Source organism: Tenrec ecaudatus, chromosome 3 (genome assembly GCF_050624435.1).
Source record: "Tenrec ecaudatus isolate mTenEca1 chromosome 3, mTenEca1.hap1, whole genome shotgun sequence".
Taxonomy (NCBI): Eukaryota; Metazoa; Chordata; class Mammalia; order Afrosoricida; family Tenrecidae; genus Tenrec; species Tenrec ecaudatus.
In genome coordinates, this window is record NC_134532.1 from 135,753,070 (window position 1) to 135,771,576 (window position 18,507).

General features: G+C 45.6%; 1 protein-coding gene across 2 annotated transcripts in view; it reads right to left on the minus strand.

Annotated features, from left to right (window-relative positions):
* The window catches only part of AFF1 (ALF transcription elongation factor 1), a 280,369-nt gene that overhangs the window by 100,578 nt on the left and 161,284 nt on the right, over positions 1-18,507 (minus strand). For both annotated transcript variants that reach the window (XM_075544047.1, XM_075544046.1), the window contains exons 3-4: positions 13,428-13,548; positions 12,112-13,026 (exon numbers count right to left, since the gene is read on the minus strand). In XM_075544047.1, coding sequence (XP_075400162.1) covers positions 12,112-13,026; positions 13,428-13,548 — 1,036 coding nt within the window. The remainder of the gene's footprint in view (positions 1-12,111; positions 13,027-13,427; positions 13,549-18,507) is intronic.

Below are 18,507 nucleotides of genomic sequence, written 5' to 3' on the forward strand. Positions count from 1 at the left end.
ACTCCTACCCCCTGGGAATTCTGGTGTGTGTGTGTGTGTGTGTGTGTTTTAAACAGCAGCATGCTTTTGTCTTTAATGGCATAGCAGCGCTTATGAAAATGTCTCCAGGTAGAAAGAGCAGCTGTGGGAAAAAAATGTAGAAGGCAGATGATATGTAAGAAGTATGTGCTTAGTGGTGGGTATATGTATATGAGCTGGACACATCTTCATGCATACCACAAAGCGCCTAAGGGGCCCAGTTATGGATACTTCTTAGACCATACCCAAACAACTTAAGGGATTGGTTTAGTGGGCTTGGATGCTCAGTACTAGTCTCATGGGACAGCTGGTATAACTTGGTTTATAAAGACAGTATTCTAAATCCTTGTTTGGCGAGTCGCATACAAGGACTCAAAAGTCTGCAAGCAGACATCTAAGATATTCCTTGACAACATCACTGCAGTGCATGAGTGGGTGTGCTTGACTCTACCCAACACCCTGAACCCAGAAGTATTAGATGGTGCCCAGCTGCCACCACAGACTCCTCTGACAACACATACAAAAGAAGGCCCCCTAGTAGGATGGGAGGAAAATGTAGAATAAATGCCAATTTCATAAAGACAGACTTGCTGGACTGGGAGAGACTATAAGAAACCCCAAGAACATCCTCCTAAGATGCTCTTTTAGGAGCAACTCGCAGAGGCCACCTTTCAGCCAAACAATAAACCGACTTGTGAGACAAACACCACCACCTGTGAAAACGGGCCCCTTGGGGTCATCACCTCCAGAAAGCCAAATGGCGGACATTTCCCAAAGGCAAGGACAAGGAGGCAGGGCAGGGCAGTGGGAGGGATGAAACAGAGGCAGGTTGGGTAGAGATGGTAAGAGTGCTGTAGCCCACGTCTCGAGACAGCTTGCCTCTGAAGTGTGGGATGAGAACTCGCCTTAGAAGAGCTGGATCTTTGGTCTCTGGAGAGAAGAGGTAGCTTCAAAATAAATCATAATTAACTTGATGCGTACAATTTCATCTAGATCTCAATAAAACGTATTTTTAAAAAAACAACGTACTGTAGATTGTGATGCAGGACTGCTGGCCAAAAGGTCCGTGGTTCCGCAGGCGGACGCTAGGGCAGTCTGCCTCCATAAGGACGCGTGACCGTGGACACCATTCGGGACAGTTCTACTCCGTCCTAGGGAGCACTGCGGGTTGGAGGTCAGCGTGAAGGCAGCGAGGATCTAGATGTAGTGGCCGAGGGTACGCACTCAGAGACCAGGTCACTCCGCTTTGAATCCCAGTTAAATTATTTTAAGGACTGGGTCCATCTGGCAAGCACATCTCTCTGAGCCTCTGTAAGTCTCTCATTAAAGCGGGGATAACAATGATGTCTGCTGCCTGGGCTAATTCTGAGGATTACGACACAAGCTTGCACACAGAAAGCACTTAGAATCCCTCCCAGCGTCAACTGAACAGTGGGACGGGACGGTGTCAGCGCCCTACAACACCTTTAATCATAGTGTCACGTTACCTTCTTCAGACTGATCGCACTTTGCACTTCTTGCATTTTGTCATAAGTCTACTGTGCACATGAACTCTCTTGCATCAACTCTCTTTAGAGCTAGCAAACATTCAGGCTTCTGGTAACCAAAAAGGCAGACGCCTAGACTGCACAACATGTGAGTCTTCTATAATCAAACTGTTCCTGAAAGGAAAGGTTTTCTACATTTCCGACGACTGTCCAGATGAACTGATAGGAAAATGGGCTTTTCCACAAATTACCACATGCTCAAGCATGAAAAGAAAACGTTGACAGTAACATAAGCAATCCTAAATACAGCATACAATACTGTAAAAAAGAAAATTTCTAAAACGCAATAGTTAATGCTTGCTGTGAGGTGAAATATTTTAAACACTGAGCTCTAAGGGAAAGGGAAAAATCTCTTAAATTTAAGTGTTTAAGGATTACCCAAAATTTATATTAGAATTCTTCTTTCTTAGTTTTATGTAGCTCAATTCTAACTTCCACATTATTGTCCAATATGAATTCTCAGAATTCTATTATTGATACATTACAATAACAACAAAAGGTGATTTATCTAAGGGATAGAACTCGAATTAGTACCTCCCACTACTTACATTTTGAGACCCCTAGATTAAAACATTAAACCTCGAAAACTTCCAACCAAAGGGATTAAATAGATTAAAATAGGCTTCATAAATTTCCCTGGTTAGAGGAACAAACGCAGAAAGTAGGCCATGCTGAAACAGGGATTTAAATGACGCACAAGGATATGGACCAGCGACCTCCGGGAGCGGGGGTGGGGTGAATTTCCAACCTACTGGTTCCAATAATTAAACAAGGGAACAAAACCAATATAAAAATAGCTGCTTCTAAAGTTCCTGGGCTAGCTATGTGAACATGCCGCAAAGAAACCTTGGAAATAATGAGTTTCAAACAGCTCTCAGGGACTGGCAAAGGGAACGGCAAGGCCAAAACAATAAACTTGTTATGATAACACGAGCCAGGATCCTCTCTGAGGAGGAATGCTGCTTGCGTCTCTCATGAGTATTGGTCACCCTCACTCAAAGCAGCCAAAATCCAAACCACGAACTCAAGGCATCAACAGGCCTCTCCTCCGAGTATCTGGTTCTCTGTCCCTGAAGATTTATCGGTTGGCTCAAAATAGAGACGCAATTAATTTAGAGAAGAGCTAACAGGACTTGGGGCGGTTATGTGAGAACCTGGGAGAGTGTGCAGCCTGGGAAGATTCAAGGGAGTTGAATGTCTTACATCTTGGCAAGAGGACAACTTGAGAGACCCAGGGGGGAGTCCAATAGCCGTACACAAACATCTCAAGTGTGAAAACAACAGCGAGGGGCCGGGGTTTCTGATGCTGGTACCAAGTGTCCTTCTGGCATTTTGAGAAGAGCTAGACAGCAAAACCCAAAGAGGAAAAACAATTCTAATTAGTACCAACCAGAAAGAGCTTCTAGTCTCAATTTTATGTTTTCTTCTTGGGCTTACTAGAAAGGAACCTCAGTCTCTGAACAAACTCTTTGAAAACGTCTCAAAGCTATTTTGCCTGCACGATTTAAATGTTTCTGCCGACTTTAAAAGTGCTTCCTCAAATGCCAAACAATTGCTGGAACCAGGAAGATAAGTGGAAGCAGCTTCCATTCCGCCTTCGCTGCCAGTTTCTGGAGAAATGGAGAACCTGAATTTTCACCCGAAGTCTCCAGCCTGTAAACAATGGCTCAAGACCAAGGAGCACAGGAAAATGAAAGCACCTTCTACAGGCAGAACAACATGGCCGGCGACATGCCCCATCTAGCCGTCAGCCTGTCTGCCCTACAGTACTTTCTCTGTGGCCTGCTTTTCTGACTGCTAGAGGGGTGCAGTGAGTACACAGAGAAAGACTCACTGTGGCGAGTTTGTGGATGTTGGCGAGGTGGTCACGCACTGGGCTGCATCTGCAAGATCAGCAGTTTGAAACCACCAAAGGTCTCCACTCCTATACGGAGTTTGTTTGGGGCACCCGTGTGGTTATCTGAATCCTGCCCGTGTCTAACTGGGTGTTAAGGCCCGAGACCACAGCAGTGCTCTGATCTGACCGTGTTGTGAGCCCACCACCGCTACTAGGTCTGGCACACTGTCAAGCTCCAGGCGTTTCTGGAGAAAGCTCCTGACCTCGTAACGTTTACATGACAAAGTGGACTTCTTAGGACACTGGAGCGGTCAGTCAGCAGGATACAGACCGCCAGTACACTGAAAGGGAACTCCCTAAAAAGGGTTTAAGAAAACTTTTTTTTCTCAGGCTTAAGACAATAAGAAGCTAAAGAGGGAAGAAAGAATGAATGTTTGGCCATGTGACTGCAAAGTGAATCACCATCTCATGGTATTCCACTGGGAATTAATTCATTTCAGTTAGGCTGGCAATTTTTAAGACACAGGAAGGCTCAACCTGTTGAGACGTGCCAGGAGTTGAAGTAATTCCTCAATGAATTCATGTCTTAAAAGGAAGTAAGAGGAAAGAATTAGGTGGCAAGGGACATTTATAGAGATCTAAATACAGGCATGTACATATGTAAATATATTTATATATAATGACCGAGAAATAGATCTATATACATATATTTAAATGGTAAGTATTAAGGTAGCAGATGGACATTGGGCCTCTAATCAAATCCTCCCTCAATGCAAGAACACTTTGTCCTAATAACCCAGCATTCTATAATGCTTACCTTCCCAACACAATTGCTGAAGACAAAATGGGTGCATAAGCAAGTGTGGTGAAGAAAGCTGATGGTGCCCAGCTATCAAAAGATAAAGAGTCTGGGTCTTAAAGGATTGAAGATAAACAAGCGACTATCTAGCTGAGAAGCAACAAAGCCCACATGGAAGAAGGACACCAGCCTGTTTGATTGTGGGGTGTTGGTGGGATCAGGTATTAAGCATCAAAGACCCAGAACAAAAAATTATATCAATGTGAATGAGGGGGGAGCATAGAGTGGAGACCCAAAGTCTATCTATAGACAATTGGACATTCCCCTTACAGGAGGGTCACAAGGAAGAGACACATCAGTCAGGGTGCAGTATAACTGATGAAACATACAACTTTCCTCTAGTTCTTTAATGCTTCCCCCCTCCACTAATCATGGTCCCAATTCTACCTTACAAATCCGGCTAGACTAGAGCATAGGGAATCCAGGACAGATATCTCGTCCCCGTTCCCCCCGCCCACCACCGGACCGATAATGAGAGCAGCCATAACAGGAGGGGAAGGTGGAGGAGAAAGGAGGAACCGATCACAGTGATCTACATATAACTCCCTCCCAGGGGGATGGACAACAGAAAAGTTGGTGAAGGGATACAGCAGTCGGTGTAAGACTGAAGGGATACAGTAATTGGTGTAAGACATGAGAAAAAAAAATTATCAAGGGTTCATGGGGCCGGGGGATATGGAGAAGGGGAGGGAGGGAAAATAAATAAGGAGCTGATACCAAGGGCTCAAATAGAAAAAAAATGTTATGAAAATGATAGTGGCAACAAATGTACAAATGTGCTTGACCCAATGGACGGATGTATGGATTGTGATAAGAGCTGTAATAACCTCCAATAAAATGATTAAAATTAAAAATGAATTCATTTCTGCAGGTACTATTTGAATATCTGAAGGGAGGCGTTAGTGCAGTGGGCCCATACAAGGAGTTACTCACTCACTTGTGACCACTGAGTTGTTGCTGATGCCTAAAGACTCTAGAAGACAGGGTAGAACTGCCCTGTGAGTTTCCAAGACTGTAACCCTTCACAGGAGTAGAGAGATACAAGGAGTTCCCTAGTGGTAAGTTGACCTAACAGTAAATTCTTCTAGATGCCAGCCAGTTATTTGGGGGTGTAAATTTGAAATAAATAACAAGGTAGCAATACATGAACACTTTAAACACTAGGTTAAAAGAAAACAAAAAGCAACCCATAATTCCCACTAATCTATAAGCAGATTCTTAAATTTCTAAGATGATCTGCAACTTTTCCATCTGAACCCAGCAGGTCCTCATCAGTTGCCTCCTCCCATCTCTCTTTGCAGCAGGGAGAGTTCAGCCTGAAAGGTGCTCATCCAAGGCTGCTTGGGGGTATCTGCTCATCCTGATGCTTCAAATGTCAATGCTATGCAGTCAGTCAGCAGTCCCTGGGTGGTGCAGACTGCTAAAGGCTGAATTGCTGGCCAGAAGGTTGGCAGGTAGAACCACCTGGAGACCAAAACCAGGGCTTGTGAAGGGGCATGGCCTTGAAAACGACACAGAGCAGTTCTGCTCTGCGCTCAAGGGTCAATGTGAGTCAGCCCTGCCTCAGTGGCAATAAGCAACAACCTATGCAGACCTTTCCCACATTTACTCTTTTCAGCCTTGACATGTCCCTGGAGCTGGATTGCTACTCGTGCCTTCTTACTGGTGTCAACATAGGTATGCACCCTTAATGTACAATCCATCCAACCAACCTGGGCTGCCCATATTCATCTTCCACCCCAGGAACTGGAATCATCCCACTGTTCTTATTTCTCGAATTATAAAACCAATGGGTTACTCTATGGCAGCAGTTCTCAACCTGTGGGCATGACCCCTTTGGGTCACGAAGGACCCCATCCCAGGGGTCGCCTGATTCATAACAGTAGCAAAATTACAGTTCTAAAGTTGCACCGAAAATAATGTTACGGTTGGGGGTCAGCCCAACATGAGAAACTGCATTAAAGGGCTGCGGCACTAGGAAGGCTGAGAACCACTGCTCTGATGCCTAGATGAGAAGCTCGGGGGAGGGGGCAGTGAGACACCATTCATGGGAACGGAAACAAGGATGTTGACACAAGGTGAAGAATAATACCAAGGTTCCTGAAAAAGAGCTACAGAAATTCTTGAATAATAACCTGCATTAGCCCACAACATTTACTTTGAAGAAGTTGAAATATTCAGAGCAGGCCCATAAAAAAATAAACACACAAACAGAACCCTATCTTATTGTGTATGTTTTCACTATAAAAACAGTAAAATATTTAAAAATAAGACAACAACACACGTAACCCAGAGTGCCGTCCTTGCTATCGAACTATCCCTCACCCCTCAGGCTACACCCAGCTCCAAACCGTCATGCAGCCCTGTCAGTTCTACCAATCCATATCCTGAATTTGGCTACTTCTCCCTGTGTCCTCTGTGACTAACTGGACTCCAAGCCACCACCACTGAATATCTTCCTGAAGCTACCCCCACCCCCACCAATGTAGGTTGAGGGAGAGCGTTTCACAGACAAGCGTACATATGCTGCTCTCTTGGCTAAACCCCTCCCGTGAACTTCCTTCACACTTAAAAAACAAACCAAACACCTTATTACAGTGGATTGAATTATTCCAAAGAGCTATGCCCCTGGTACTTTATGAGACATCTGGGTTTCGGGAGGCCCTAATCCGAGGACTGGCACCCTCGGGAAAAAAGACAGGGAGATGGGAGCCTGAGACGATGGCACAGACTATGACTGGACAGATGCAGCTACAAGCCAAGGGAAGGGTTACACAGAATATATTCTCTCAAAAAAATAGAGAGATATTCTCTCCCAGAGTCTCCAGAAGGAACCAACCCAGCTCATAACTTGATTCCAGACTTCTGGCCTCCAGGACTGTGAGACACAACTTTTCTGTTGTAGGCCACAGAGGTAGTGGTCATTTGTCCTGGCAGCCCCAGGAAACCCACACACTTACCACGGCCTCACTCCTGCCCATCCCCTCTGATCTCGCCACCCCACATCCTCTCCTCCTCTGGGCATTCTGGCCCGACTGCCCTGACTTCTGTCATTCCCTCTCCCCGGTCTGAGATATGTGCACTTCCTGTTTCCTGCCCTGAAACGAACCTCTTTCCTAACGCTGCATAACCGGCTCCTGCTCGCCCTTCACGTCTCCTGCAAGTCACCGCTCTCCAGGGGCCTGGCCTAGCTGCCCTTGTAAAGGTGATCTCCTCAGGTTCTTCTCACCTGCACCACCCTCCTTACTTCCTAGAGCATACCTCTCAAAGCCTACAACTTCCGTTTATGTGTGAGCTCCCTATCTCAGCTACAGAACAGAAACCATCTAGGATAGGAGGGACCTTGTCTAAGGAGCTTGATGAGGGGCCTTGTCTATTTGATTGTGACAATATCCCCAGGGACTACTCAAATGCCTGGAAGATAGCAGGGTTCTGTTCGGGATGGACAGGACCCTGGTGGCACAGTGGGTTAAGCACTGGACTACGTATACCAGGAGTGATGGTTCGGGCTCACCAGTCGCTCCGTGGGAGAAAGACGAGGCTTGTCTGCTCCCATAAAGAGTCACAGTCCCAGGAACCCCAAGGAACAGTTAGTTCTATTCAGTTCTATGAAGTTGCTTTGGGTTGAAATAGACTCAATGGCAGTGTCTGGGGTCATAGATTGCATTGTCTACTCCCCAAATATATGATGCCATCTTGGCTAGCAATCATTTAGCAGTTATGTGCTGAGGCAATCATGCCCTATGATCTGATACGATCAGCCAATCCATTGTAGAGGGTTCAGGGCAGTGCCTTTCTGCTCCCATACAGAGTTAAAGCCTCAAAACCCCACAGGGGCAGTTCTACTCTGTACTGCGAGTGTCAGCTCAGCCTCTGCGCCTGCACTTCACCATTGAAGGCCTTCTTCACAAAAGGAAGGGCCTGGATATTTAGCTTGAAGATTCCATTCAATGGAATGCTCCTTGCGATACTCAAGTAAGGCAAGGCATAAATCCTGTTATCTTTAACCCGAATCCCCGCTTCTAGCCAAGCCCGAGGCCCGGGCGAGGGAAGACTCACGCACAGAGCCATGGCTTTGCTTGTCACTTGTACGTGGGCTCCGGAAGGCATCCCCGAGGGCAGGCGGGCGGGCGGGCTGGGCCCCAGCCTCAGAGAGGCCATTTCACAGCACGCTGTCCAGCTTCCAGCTGACACAGAGCTAAAGCCGACACTCCCACAGAACACCGAGTACAGATTGGTGTGACTCAGACCTCTATGGAGGCAGCGTATTCACTTTCTGGTGTTTTTTTTCCCCCTTCAGAATTTTAGGAAAAGACCAAGTTTTAACTGTGAAAATGACTTGTGCCAAAATAATAGTAATATTAATAATAATGCTATGCTTCAGAGAACCAACTACAATATACAAACTACTTCTTCTTAGGAGGGGAAAGGAGAGGCTAAGTGATCCTCCTTATGCAGCTTAGGAATTTTGGGGGTTAATTACTTTTTTTTTTTTTAATACTGGTTCATAAAAGCCGGTGGAGGTGGGACAGGTCCTCAGCACAAATGTCAAGCCTCCACACATTCAGAGTCAGGAAAGAAAAAACCAAGACCCTTCTGACTTTCCCTACAGCAAAATTAAACAACCAAAGCAAAGCCACCTTAGTCCCACCTCCCTTCTCTTCGCTCTGTGCACATATGCATACAGTGGGTGCTACACACACAGGATGGTGGGAGGGGCGGGAGGAGTGCGTTGTTTGTGACACATGACAGTAGGAGAACTGCTTTGCTGACGTACGACGGGGGTTTGCCAAGAGTGAGAACCAACTCCTCACATGCTCTCAGTCTGCTCAGGATAAACCTGTTGCAGGCTGGATTCTCTGGTGTTGTGTTTGTTTTATCTTCTCAATGCTTTCCTTGGGTTTCAAGAAACATTGAAACGTGAGGTTTTAAGCTCAACCAGCATTTTGTGAAACAAACTACACCAAGTAGGTGGTGTGAACAAAAATAAATACGTCTGTAAGATGGGAGGTTAAAAAGCGAACCCCAACCGAAAACTCAGCCAACCACATATAGTCCAATATCCCTCTTTCCCAGTTCACATCAAGCTCTTAGCCCCTTAGATGCCACACACATACAGGTCACCTTGAACCTGCCCCCAGCCCCCTCCACCCCGGTTTCGTTCTCCCACCCAACCCCCACCACTCAAGGCTCCCCCTGCAGGTGTCTCTGCAGCTGCCATGGGTAGGAGAAACCCACACAGACCACAGGAGCTCGGAGCACAGGGAATGGTGACCTCAAATAGAGGCAGAGTAAAAACCTACATCTACTCAGCTGCCAAGGGCACATGTGTGAGTGCGAAGCCATTCCCAACCACAAAGTTGTTAAGCTTTTGTTCGTTTCAAATGCTTCCAAGGGCCCTCTTCCTATATATCAGAGTTTGAAATACCTGTGTTAAATCTGAGGGACATGAAAATCCTGGGGGAACCTTGATTCCATTTATTGCCCCCAAACCAAAAACTCACTGCCATCCAGTTCATCCCAGTCATAGTGACCCTCTAGCAGCGGTTCTCAACTTGGGGGTCAAAGGACACTTTCACCAGGGATCACCCGATTCATAACAGTAGCAAAATTACAGTTATGAAGTAGCAACAAAAATAATTTTATGGTTGGGGTGACCACAATATGAGGAACTCTGAAAGGGTCACGGCATTAGGAAGGCTGAGAACCACTGCCCTACAGGATAGAGTAGGGATGCTGCTGTGGGTTTTCCAAGGTGTAAATCATATGGGCGCAGAATGCCCCCCCTTTCCCTCAAGATCTCCCCGCTCCCCCAGGAAGCAAAAAATACAATCCGGATGATCTCCTTGGAAACAAATCGGCTGGGTTTACATAGGCAAAAAATTTGTTCATGCTGACATTAGATGGTTCTACTCTATTTCCTCTAGGTGGGGTGGTGTGGGGTGGGGTGGTGTGGTGTGGTGTGGGGTGGTGTGGTGTGGGGTTGTGTGGTGTGGGGTGGTGTGTGTGTGTGTGTCCTCACCCTAGATTGTACTATGTCCTGGGGTAGGGAGCAGTACTTCTGGATCCCAACCTACATTTCAGCACACTGTTGGACAAATAGCACAGGTACATGACACACTATTTCACAATCTGTCTCTCACAACGTTTTAAAACACTTTTAAAGCCGGTTAGCAAGGTTTTTTTTGTTGCTGTTGTTTTTAGATCGCTTCATTGTTCCCTTTCTGCTTCTTAAATTGAGAACAGATCCTATTTGATAAACAAAGCAAAGCAACGAAAATCCCATTCTGTTCTTTCATCTCTGGATTCTAAGCTAACTGACCATTTGGGGAAGGAGGGCTTCCCTCGTTGCCCTCTATCTAGTCCTCCAGTCCCATTCGCATCCCAGCACAGAATGCTCCCTGAGCTGAATCTTCTTTCACTGGAGCCCAAGGTAGAGTTCTGCCTTTTGGTCCTTTCTACCATTTAATTTATTGCCCCCCTCCTCTTCCCTGCTTATTCTTCATTAGTCCTCAGCCTCCGGGAGCACTCCGAACTGAAGAGCCAACTGAAGCCAGAATTCCAGCCCTTCCAAGCCCTGGTAGCTTAGTGGTTCCACACTGGGCTGCTTAACCACAAGGTCAGCAGTTTAAAACCACCACCCGCTCCTCGGGAGAGCGATGACGCTTTCTACTCCCGTAAAGATTTACAACTTCAGAAACCCATAGGGCCAGTTCTACCCTGTCCTATAGGGTCACTATGTGTTGGCATCGGCCTCAATGCCAGGAAGTTTGGTTTGTTTTTTTCATCAAAACCCACACTGGGACCCCTGAGAATCAGATTTTCCTGATCAATGAAAAAGGGCCCCTTTCCAGCTAAGCATCTTAAAGTCTGTTTTGCGTCCTTTTAAGTCTCCAGGAATTCTACCTTCTGACCTTATGGATGGCTGCTACAGGGAGACACAGAGCTTTGAGCAATAAATCTACAAAACAGAATGCTTACCCAACACAGGTATGATTTCACTGACTTTATACTAACAGATAGACTTAAAAAAAACAATACTATAAAAAAAACTATTTTTAAAAGCTCACTGACAGATATATATGCTGATTCTCTTCAATCATAGTATATCCTCTTGCTCAACTGAGTAGAAAAGGGAATATTCTCTCTTAGTTTAAAAAATAAAAAAGCATAATTTTTAGTTACTTTAAAAATCAATACTGTTCTGTATTATATTTGTGATACATTCAAATCAGATGTTGGCAAAGGTCTGGTCTTCTTTTAAATAAAAATGATTAGAGCAGAATTCTAGTTTTGATGTTTCTTTTAACTTACGGGAAATCAATTTTTAAAAATACAAAGGCTTTGTGCCTTTAACAGTCTGATCTGCTTTTTCTTTTTTCCTAAATGGTTTAGATCTCAGTAAAAAATAATTGAGGCTGCCCCCACCCCCCAAAATCTGATCTCCCCCCTCTGCATTGTTACAGGAGTCAGTTTTCTCCCAACCCAAAAAAACAAAGTTACTCAAACCCTCCTGAACCTTTCCGGTGATAGGAATCTTGGTCTTGATTCGGATGTGGTTTACCCAGGTGTACAGCTCTTCAAGACATACCGCACTGCACTCTGAATCTGTCTCACTCGATCTAAATTATGGTACCACCGTACATCTTTACCACCTACCTGCAGAACACACTTCAGTGGCTGCTGCTAGTAGTACATCTTGACAGGTTTTTGTAGGTTAGCAAAATCCTAAAACCCCCAAAAGAAATTCCACTGCCCAAAGGCCACTGCCCTCCCCCTATCCTGTAGGCACTTCCATTGCAAATCTGTCTTCGAATTGGAATTTGCCCAAGTTATGAAATTCCACTCACCTCAACTGACTGAGAAGGCATTTTCAGCTTGGTGAGCTTGGCTTTGGCAGGCACTTTTAGATCTGTTTTCTCAAAGGGCTGTTGCCGGTAGTCCCCCGGCAGTGGTTTCAGTTCAGGAGACTCGCTGGGAGCCTGATCTTGACCGTCCATGGGCCGGACATACGCGGTCGGCTTCTGCTGCATCGCAAAACTTTTTGAGGGGAGAGAAGGTGGGGGAAATGTCTGAGAGGATGCCTGGGGAGGGGCCACCCCAATGCTGGCAAGTGCCAACACACTGTCTGGAGAGGTCTCCTTATCGTGCACCTTCGCAGCTAGGTCCTTGGGAGATTTGGCTGGGCAATAGCCTTTACTGCTACTGTTGCTGCTGTGAACCTTGGTGCTTCCTTGTGTCCGGGGAAGAGTTTGCTGGCTGGAATGTATCGGTGACAAAGGGGGCACCGGGGAAGGCAAGGAGAGTAAGGGAGAAAGTTCCCTCTCTGGAGCTGAGCCTGCCATCAAAGAACAACGGTTGCCATCAGCTCTGTGGTCACCTTTTTGGTGATGACTAGGGCCATACCGCTCCTGACCAAGGCGATCCTGGCTCAGATGCTGGCCATCCAATGGGCCATAGCTTTTGGCGCGCAGACTTGATTCCACTCTGGGCTGTGCTGTCTTTGGATTGTGGCTCATGTTACCAACAGGAAGTGGTCCAGAGGCAGGAGTGCTAATGGGCTGGTGGTGAACGCTCGTGTGGAAGGAGTGAGGTGGAACGCTGCTCCCCTTGTCAGGAAATAGAGGATACCTGGGCTTTCCCGGCCTGTTTTCAGAAGCATCAAAGCGATGTGGGTGGGAACTGGTACTAAGAAACTCCTTTACTTCTTCATAATTTCCTAGCATGTTCTGTATCCGACTGGACAGTTCATCGCCTTTTTCTGTCTGAAAATAAATCAAAGAAAGATAGTTAGATACCGAAGAGAAAAGGGAAATAAAACTAAATTTAATAAGCCATATTAGATAATACCCCCCCCGCACCAAAAAAAATACAAAAAACAAAACTTCAGATGAAATGTGCAGCAAGTAAAGTTTAAGGCGCACTTTTAATTCTACGCCTCTGTTGAGAATCCTGTCATAGACACATGGCTGATTGCATGTGGGAGACAAGCATTACGAAGGAGAACCACAAACTATGGTAGACTCTAGCTATGTTTGTTCTGAGAACGCTTGATACTTCTTTTTCCACCAGCCCCTCTGATACGCTTTCTTATTTTCACAGCCGAATCCTTTGCATCAACAGAGTGAACGGCCACGGTCGATGAGCTCCTCCCGTAGTGACCTACCTTGTAGGGCTCTCCAAAAAGGGGGATCTTCTCAGGAAAGGCCTCCTTCTCTTGATGAGCTTCCTGGTTGCGCCTTTCTTTTTCTCTAATTCGGAGCAGGTTTCTATCTTCATTGTACAAGCTGTTTTCAATGCCACAAAAGAGCAAAAACAATAAAGTGGATCAGTACCAGGGCTTTGGTTTGCATGTATGTGAATATGCGTGGAAGGAGGCCAGGTCCTGGACGAAGTGATGGCAAGGGAGGTGAGTTAGTACAGGCCTCAGTCCCTTGGACCACTCCTTGGTCAATGGCTGTGAACCCTCAGCACGGGGTCCCAGCTCCAGAAACCTGGGCATTCACTTGCCCTGCTCTGTGGTCTTCAGGGCATAGGACCGACTCCTGAATGAGCAGTCTTTTTCACAGACAACGGTAGGAATGAGACGCGGTGAACGACATTTTTATGTCAGCTTGCAAAATACTGGGTAGAGATAGAAGCTTAACATCTGAGGGAGTCAGCAGGATGTGAACTTTACAAAGGCCGCTTTCCTGGATCAGGAGCCTACATTTTGGAAGATTAGAATCAAAAGGCTTATTTAATAATTAAAAGATTATGAGGCACCCAAAACAGCATTTATACTTTATTTGCAACCTACTCTTACAGGGAGTGTCTTGGCATGTAAAACTGAAGAGATGTTTTTGGAAAAAATCATTTTATTGGGGGCTTATACAACTCTTATCACAATCCATATATCCATCCATTGTGTCAATCACATTTGTATGTATGCTGCCAACATCATTTTCAAAACATTTTCTTTCTCCCTTTGGTATCAGCTCATTTTTTCCCTCCCCTACTCCTTCCCTCATGAACCCTTGATAATTTATCCTTTTTTTTTTTCATGTCTTATGCTGACCACTGTCTCCTTTCACCCACTTTTCTTTTGTCTGCCCCCCTGGGAGGTGGTTATGTGCAGATCATTGTGATCAGTTTCCCTCTTCCCCCCTGGTATCACTACTCTCATTATTGGTCCTGAGGGGTTTATCTGTCCTGGTTCCCTGGGGAAGAGATGATTTTTTTTTTATTTCTCATTTCAAATATCAGTTCTAAGTACTAGGAAGCTCTATAACCTGGTTGCCCTATTCAAACCACTTTTTTTTTTTTTAAAGTGTCCCCAATCAGTTTTTGCATCCAGGGGGTAAAAAGGCATTCCCTGAGCAACAAAATAGAGAAGGTAGCCACAAGGAGTGAAACTCTGGTTTCCATTTAAGCCAAAAGGGGGCTTGTTTGACTGTTAGCAAGACAAGCTAATCCCTCCCATGCCCCACAAGTGATTCCTGAGAATAACAGATCATTAATAACAGATCATTAATGAAATGAAACACTTCTGTCCTCATAGTGTTGGCTTCTACGGAGTCTGTTGAATCTCCCAGCCCCCAGTATGATTTGAGTAGAAAATATTCAACTGCCCACCAAAATTTATATGTACCTTTAGCCCTCGTGTCCATTTCCTGCCTTCTTTACTCTCTCAGGAGGAGCCCCAGTAGCATAGCGGTTGCAAGTTGGTCAGCTAACTGCAAGGCCCAAAGTTCAAATCCACCAGCTGGCTCCTCGGGAGAAGCCCACGCTTCCTAATTCCCTCAAAGGGTTATACTGTCGGAAGTTCTCAGGGTGGCTTAGAGCTGGCTTGGTGGCAGTGCGTTTGGTTTGGGTTTTCCCCTGCTCTCTCATGACCACCTTTCTCCATCCAGGCAGTGCAGAATCAAGGCGCCCGTGTGTGTCACAGGTGTGCTCACTGGGTGTCTGAGCGGCTGCTTTTCTAGCAGCACACCAGTGAGGCTTTCTTTCAAGGCACTTCTCCCTGGGGCTGACAGACACCAAAAGACACCAGAAGCCTAGCAGGATTATGGGCACGGGAAGACCTCCCCTAGAACCACAGTCTGAACTTGCACTTCCCACCTACTGCAGTGTGAGAAAGTAAAATTCTGTTCTTCAAGGCGGCCCACTTGTGATCTTTTGTTGTTGTTACACCAGCACTCGGTGACTCAGGATTCCTTGATGGCTCTATCGCTGCAGCATACACTCTAACCTCTTGCTCTGGCATCAGGTTCCTGCATGACCTGGACTATTCCACAGTCTCAAGTCAGGTTCATCCCCTGAACATACTCTTCCAAGAAGCAACCCCTGGCTCCCCCACACTTACCCCAGAGCACCCTTCATTGAAACCAAACAGATTCTTCCGGGACCAGCTCACCAAATCCATGTTCCAATGGGACCAACTAAGTCCCACTACCCCTCAGTGATAACTGGACTTCCATGTTTTTATTCCAGTCTCAGAAATTTCTTTCTCAACTACACATCCTGGATCCAATTTTCAGCTACTGGAAAATCTCAGGTATCCAAGGTCACCTACTCTAGCGATGTCCTCATGCCTGCCAAGCATTATATTGACAATGAGCTGTCCTGTCCTGGAAGCTCAATCATAATAGAACCACACATTTGTCTCGCTTCTCCTACTCAAATATGGTACATTACATAAACACGGTCACTAGGCTTTGTTTTTAACGGTCACTACTTTCACACAGTGTGGTATTTGAAACACGTGTTTTTATTTTCAGTTTTTTCAGACTTACTTCTAGAAAACAATGTAAAATTAATACTTTAAAAAAATACACCACCCTTTAAAAAATAATCTTTTATTACTTATATAGTCTTCCTACCTAAAATTGAGAGGAGTGAGTTAAGCTACCTGGCAGAATCCACTAGAATTTGATAGAAAATTATCTACTTAGACTACTGTCCCCAAAATTTTTCCTGTGGTTTTTGTTAGATGCTTTTGAGTGCTTAGGGCTAAAGGTGGCAAGGCTTCGTCTTACGTACTCTGGACCTATTGTCAGGGCAGACCAGTCCCTGGAGAAGGACATCGTGTTTGGTAACGTGAAGGGGCAGCGAAAGAGAGGAAGGCCCTCAATGAGATGGACTGACACAGTGGCTGCAACAATGGGCTCGGCATGGGAATCATAGGAACAACTGTCAGGACGGCACAGGACCAGGCTGTGTTTCCTTCTGTTGTGCACAGGGTCCCTATGGGTCAAACGGGCTAGTGGCACCTAACAACAACACTGAGTGGGTTCAAACTCATAGCGGCCCTATGTACAACAGCCTGATCCTACACCACCCTAATTGTTACACGTTGTAGCCCATGGCTGTAGCCACTGTGTCATTCCATGCCATCTTTTCCGCTGCCCCTCTGCCTTACCAAGCAAGATGCCCTTTTCCAGGGATTGATCTCTCCCGAAAACATGTACCTCGTAAGTGAAACTAAGTCTCGCCATCCTTTCTGCTAAGAAGCATTCTGCATGTACCCCTTCCAAGAGAGGTAGATGTGTTTGTTCTTCTGGCAGTCCATGGTACTATCAATATTCCTCACAATTCACATGGGTTCTTCTTCCATCTTCCTTAGTCAATGTCCAATTTTCATATGCGTATGAATGAGGCAATTGAAACACCATGACTTGGGTCAGGCACATCATAGTCCTCAAAATCAACATCCTCGCTCTTCAACCCTTTAAAGAAGTCTTGTGCAGCAGATTTACCAATGTCATGTGACATTTGATCTCGGCTGCTGCTTTCATGAGCACTGGCTGTGCATCAATGTAAGGCAAAATCCTCAACAACTTCAACCTTTTCTCCATTGATCATGTTACCACCTCTTGGTCCAGTTGTGATGCTTTTGGTTTTCTTAACACTGAGTTGTAGTCCACACTGAAGGCTACAATCCTTGATCTTCATCAGCAAGGGCTTCAAGTCCTCCTCACTTTCAGCCAGCAAGATGTATCATCTGTTAACAAGCTTGCCTCCACTCTTAATGCTCTCTTCTTCATATAGTCCTGCTTCTCCGATTATTAGCTCAGCATACAGACTAAATAAGTATGGTGAGAGGATACAACCCTGAAGCGCACCTTTCCTGATTTTAAACGAGGCAGTAGTCCCTTGTTCTGGTTTCACATGTGCCTTGTGATCCATGTACAGGTTCCACATGAGTACAATGAAATGTGTTCTGGAATTCTCATTTTTCTCAAGGCTATCCGTATACACAGTGGAATGACTTTGCATTCCTAGATGCTGTAGATTGCAACACCACATTTTATCACAACTCTGAGAGCCACAAAAAGGATAACTTATGGTTGTTATCATACTGGAAAAGCTGAGAAAAAGTTAAGCAATGTTAAGGAAATTGGCTGTTAAGTTTTCTTTAATAGGATCTGAATTTCAAGTGTTTCAGGTAGTTTAGATTTATTTCTGCTCAGAAGCGGACACAGAGCCTGGGTAGGTGAGTCAAGAATTCCTTTAAGGCCAGGGGCTTAAGTGGAGAGCAAATGTTTTGAGAATGATGAGGGCAATGAATGTACAAATGTGCTTTACACAATTTATGTATGTATGGATTGTGATAAGAGTTGTATGAGACCCTGATAAAATGATTAAAAGAAAATTAAAAGCAAACAAAAAAGAATTCCTTTAAGTAATTTTCTGATTTGGGGATGCCCTCTTGTTAGTTCAAAGAAATCATGCAACACTAGCATACCGTCAGAGAAGAAAATGGCAAGGGGTGATCAGGAAATAACCTTTTTCCTTCAAATGACCTTCACAGTCATCTTAAGGGTTGCCGTGAGTCAGAATTGAACGGATGGCAGGAATGTTGCAGGCACAAACAGGGCACTCACTTGCCCTCCTGAACTGTAAGCGTCTCTGCTTTAAGATGTTCGGGACATGCGTGCACATGGCAGCCATCAGAACAGGCTGACAGGTGGGGTGTGCACACTAGGGGCAGCGGGGCTCACCAAAGCCGCCTGTTGTGCTATTCTCATCTTTAAGGAAGTGCCCCTTCTTGACACTGCTGGCTACAAGGGAGTCCTCAGAGCTTTATTCGCTCGTGCATGTTAACAGGCTTGGGTTTTGCTTTCTACGGCAGGTCTAGGAGGGGGTTACACTCCCTGTTGTCATCCAGTCGATTCCCATTCCGAATTCCTACTCACAGCAGCCCTGGAGGGCTTCCGGGGCTGTAAATCTGGTAAGCATGCAGATGGCCACATCTTGCCCATGCA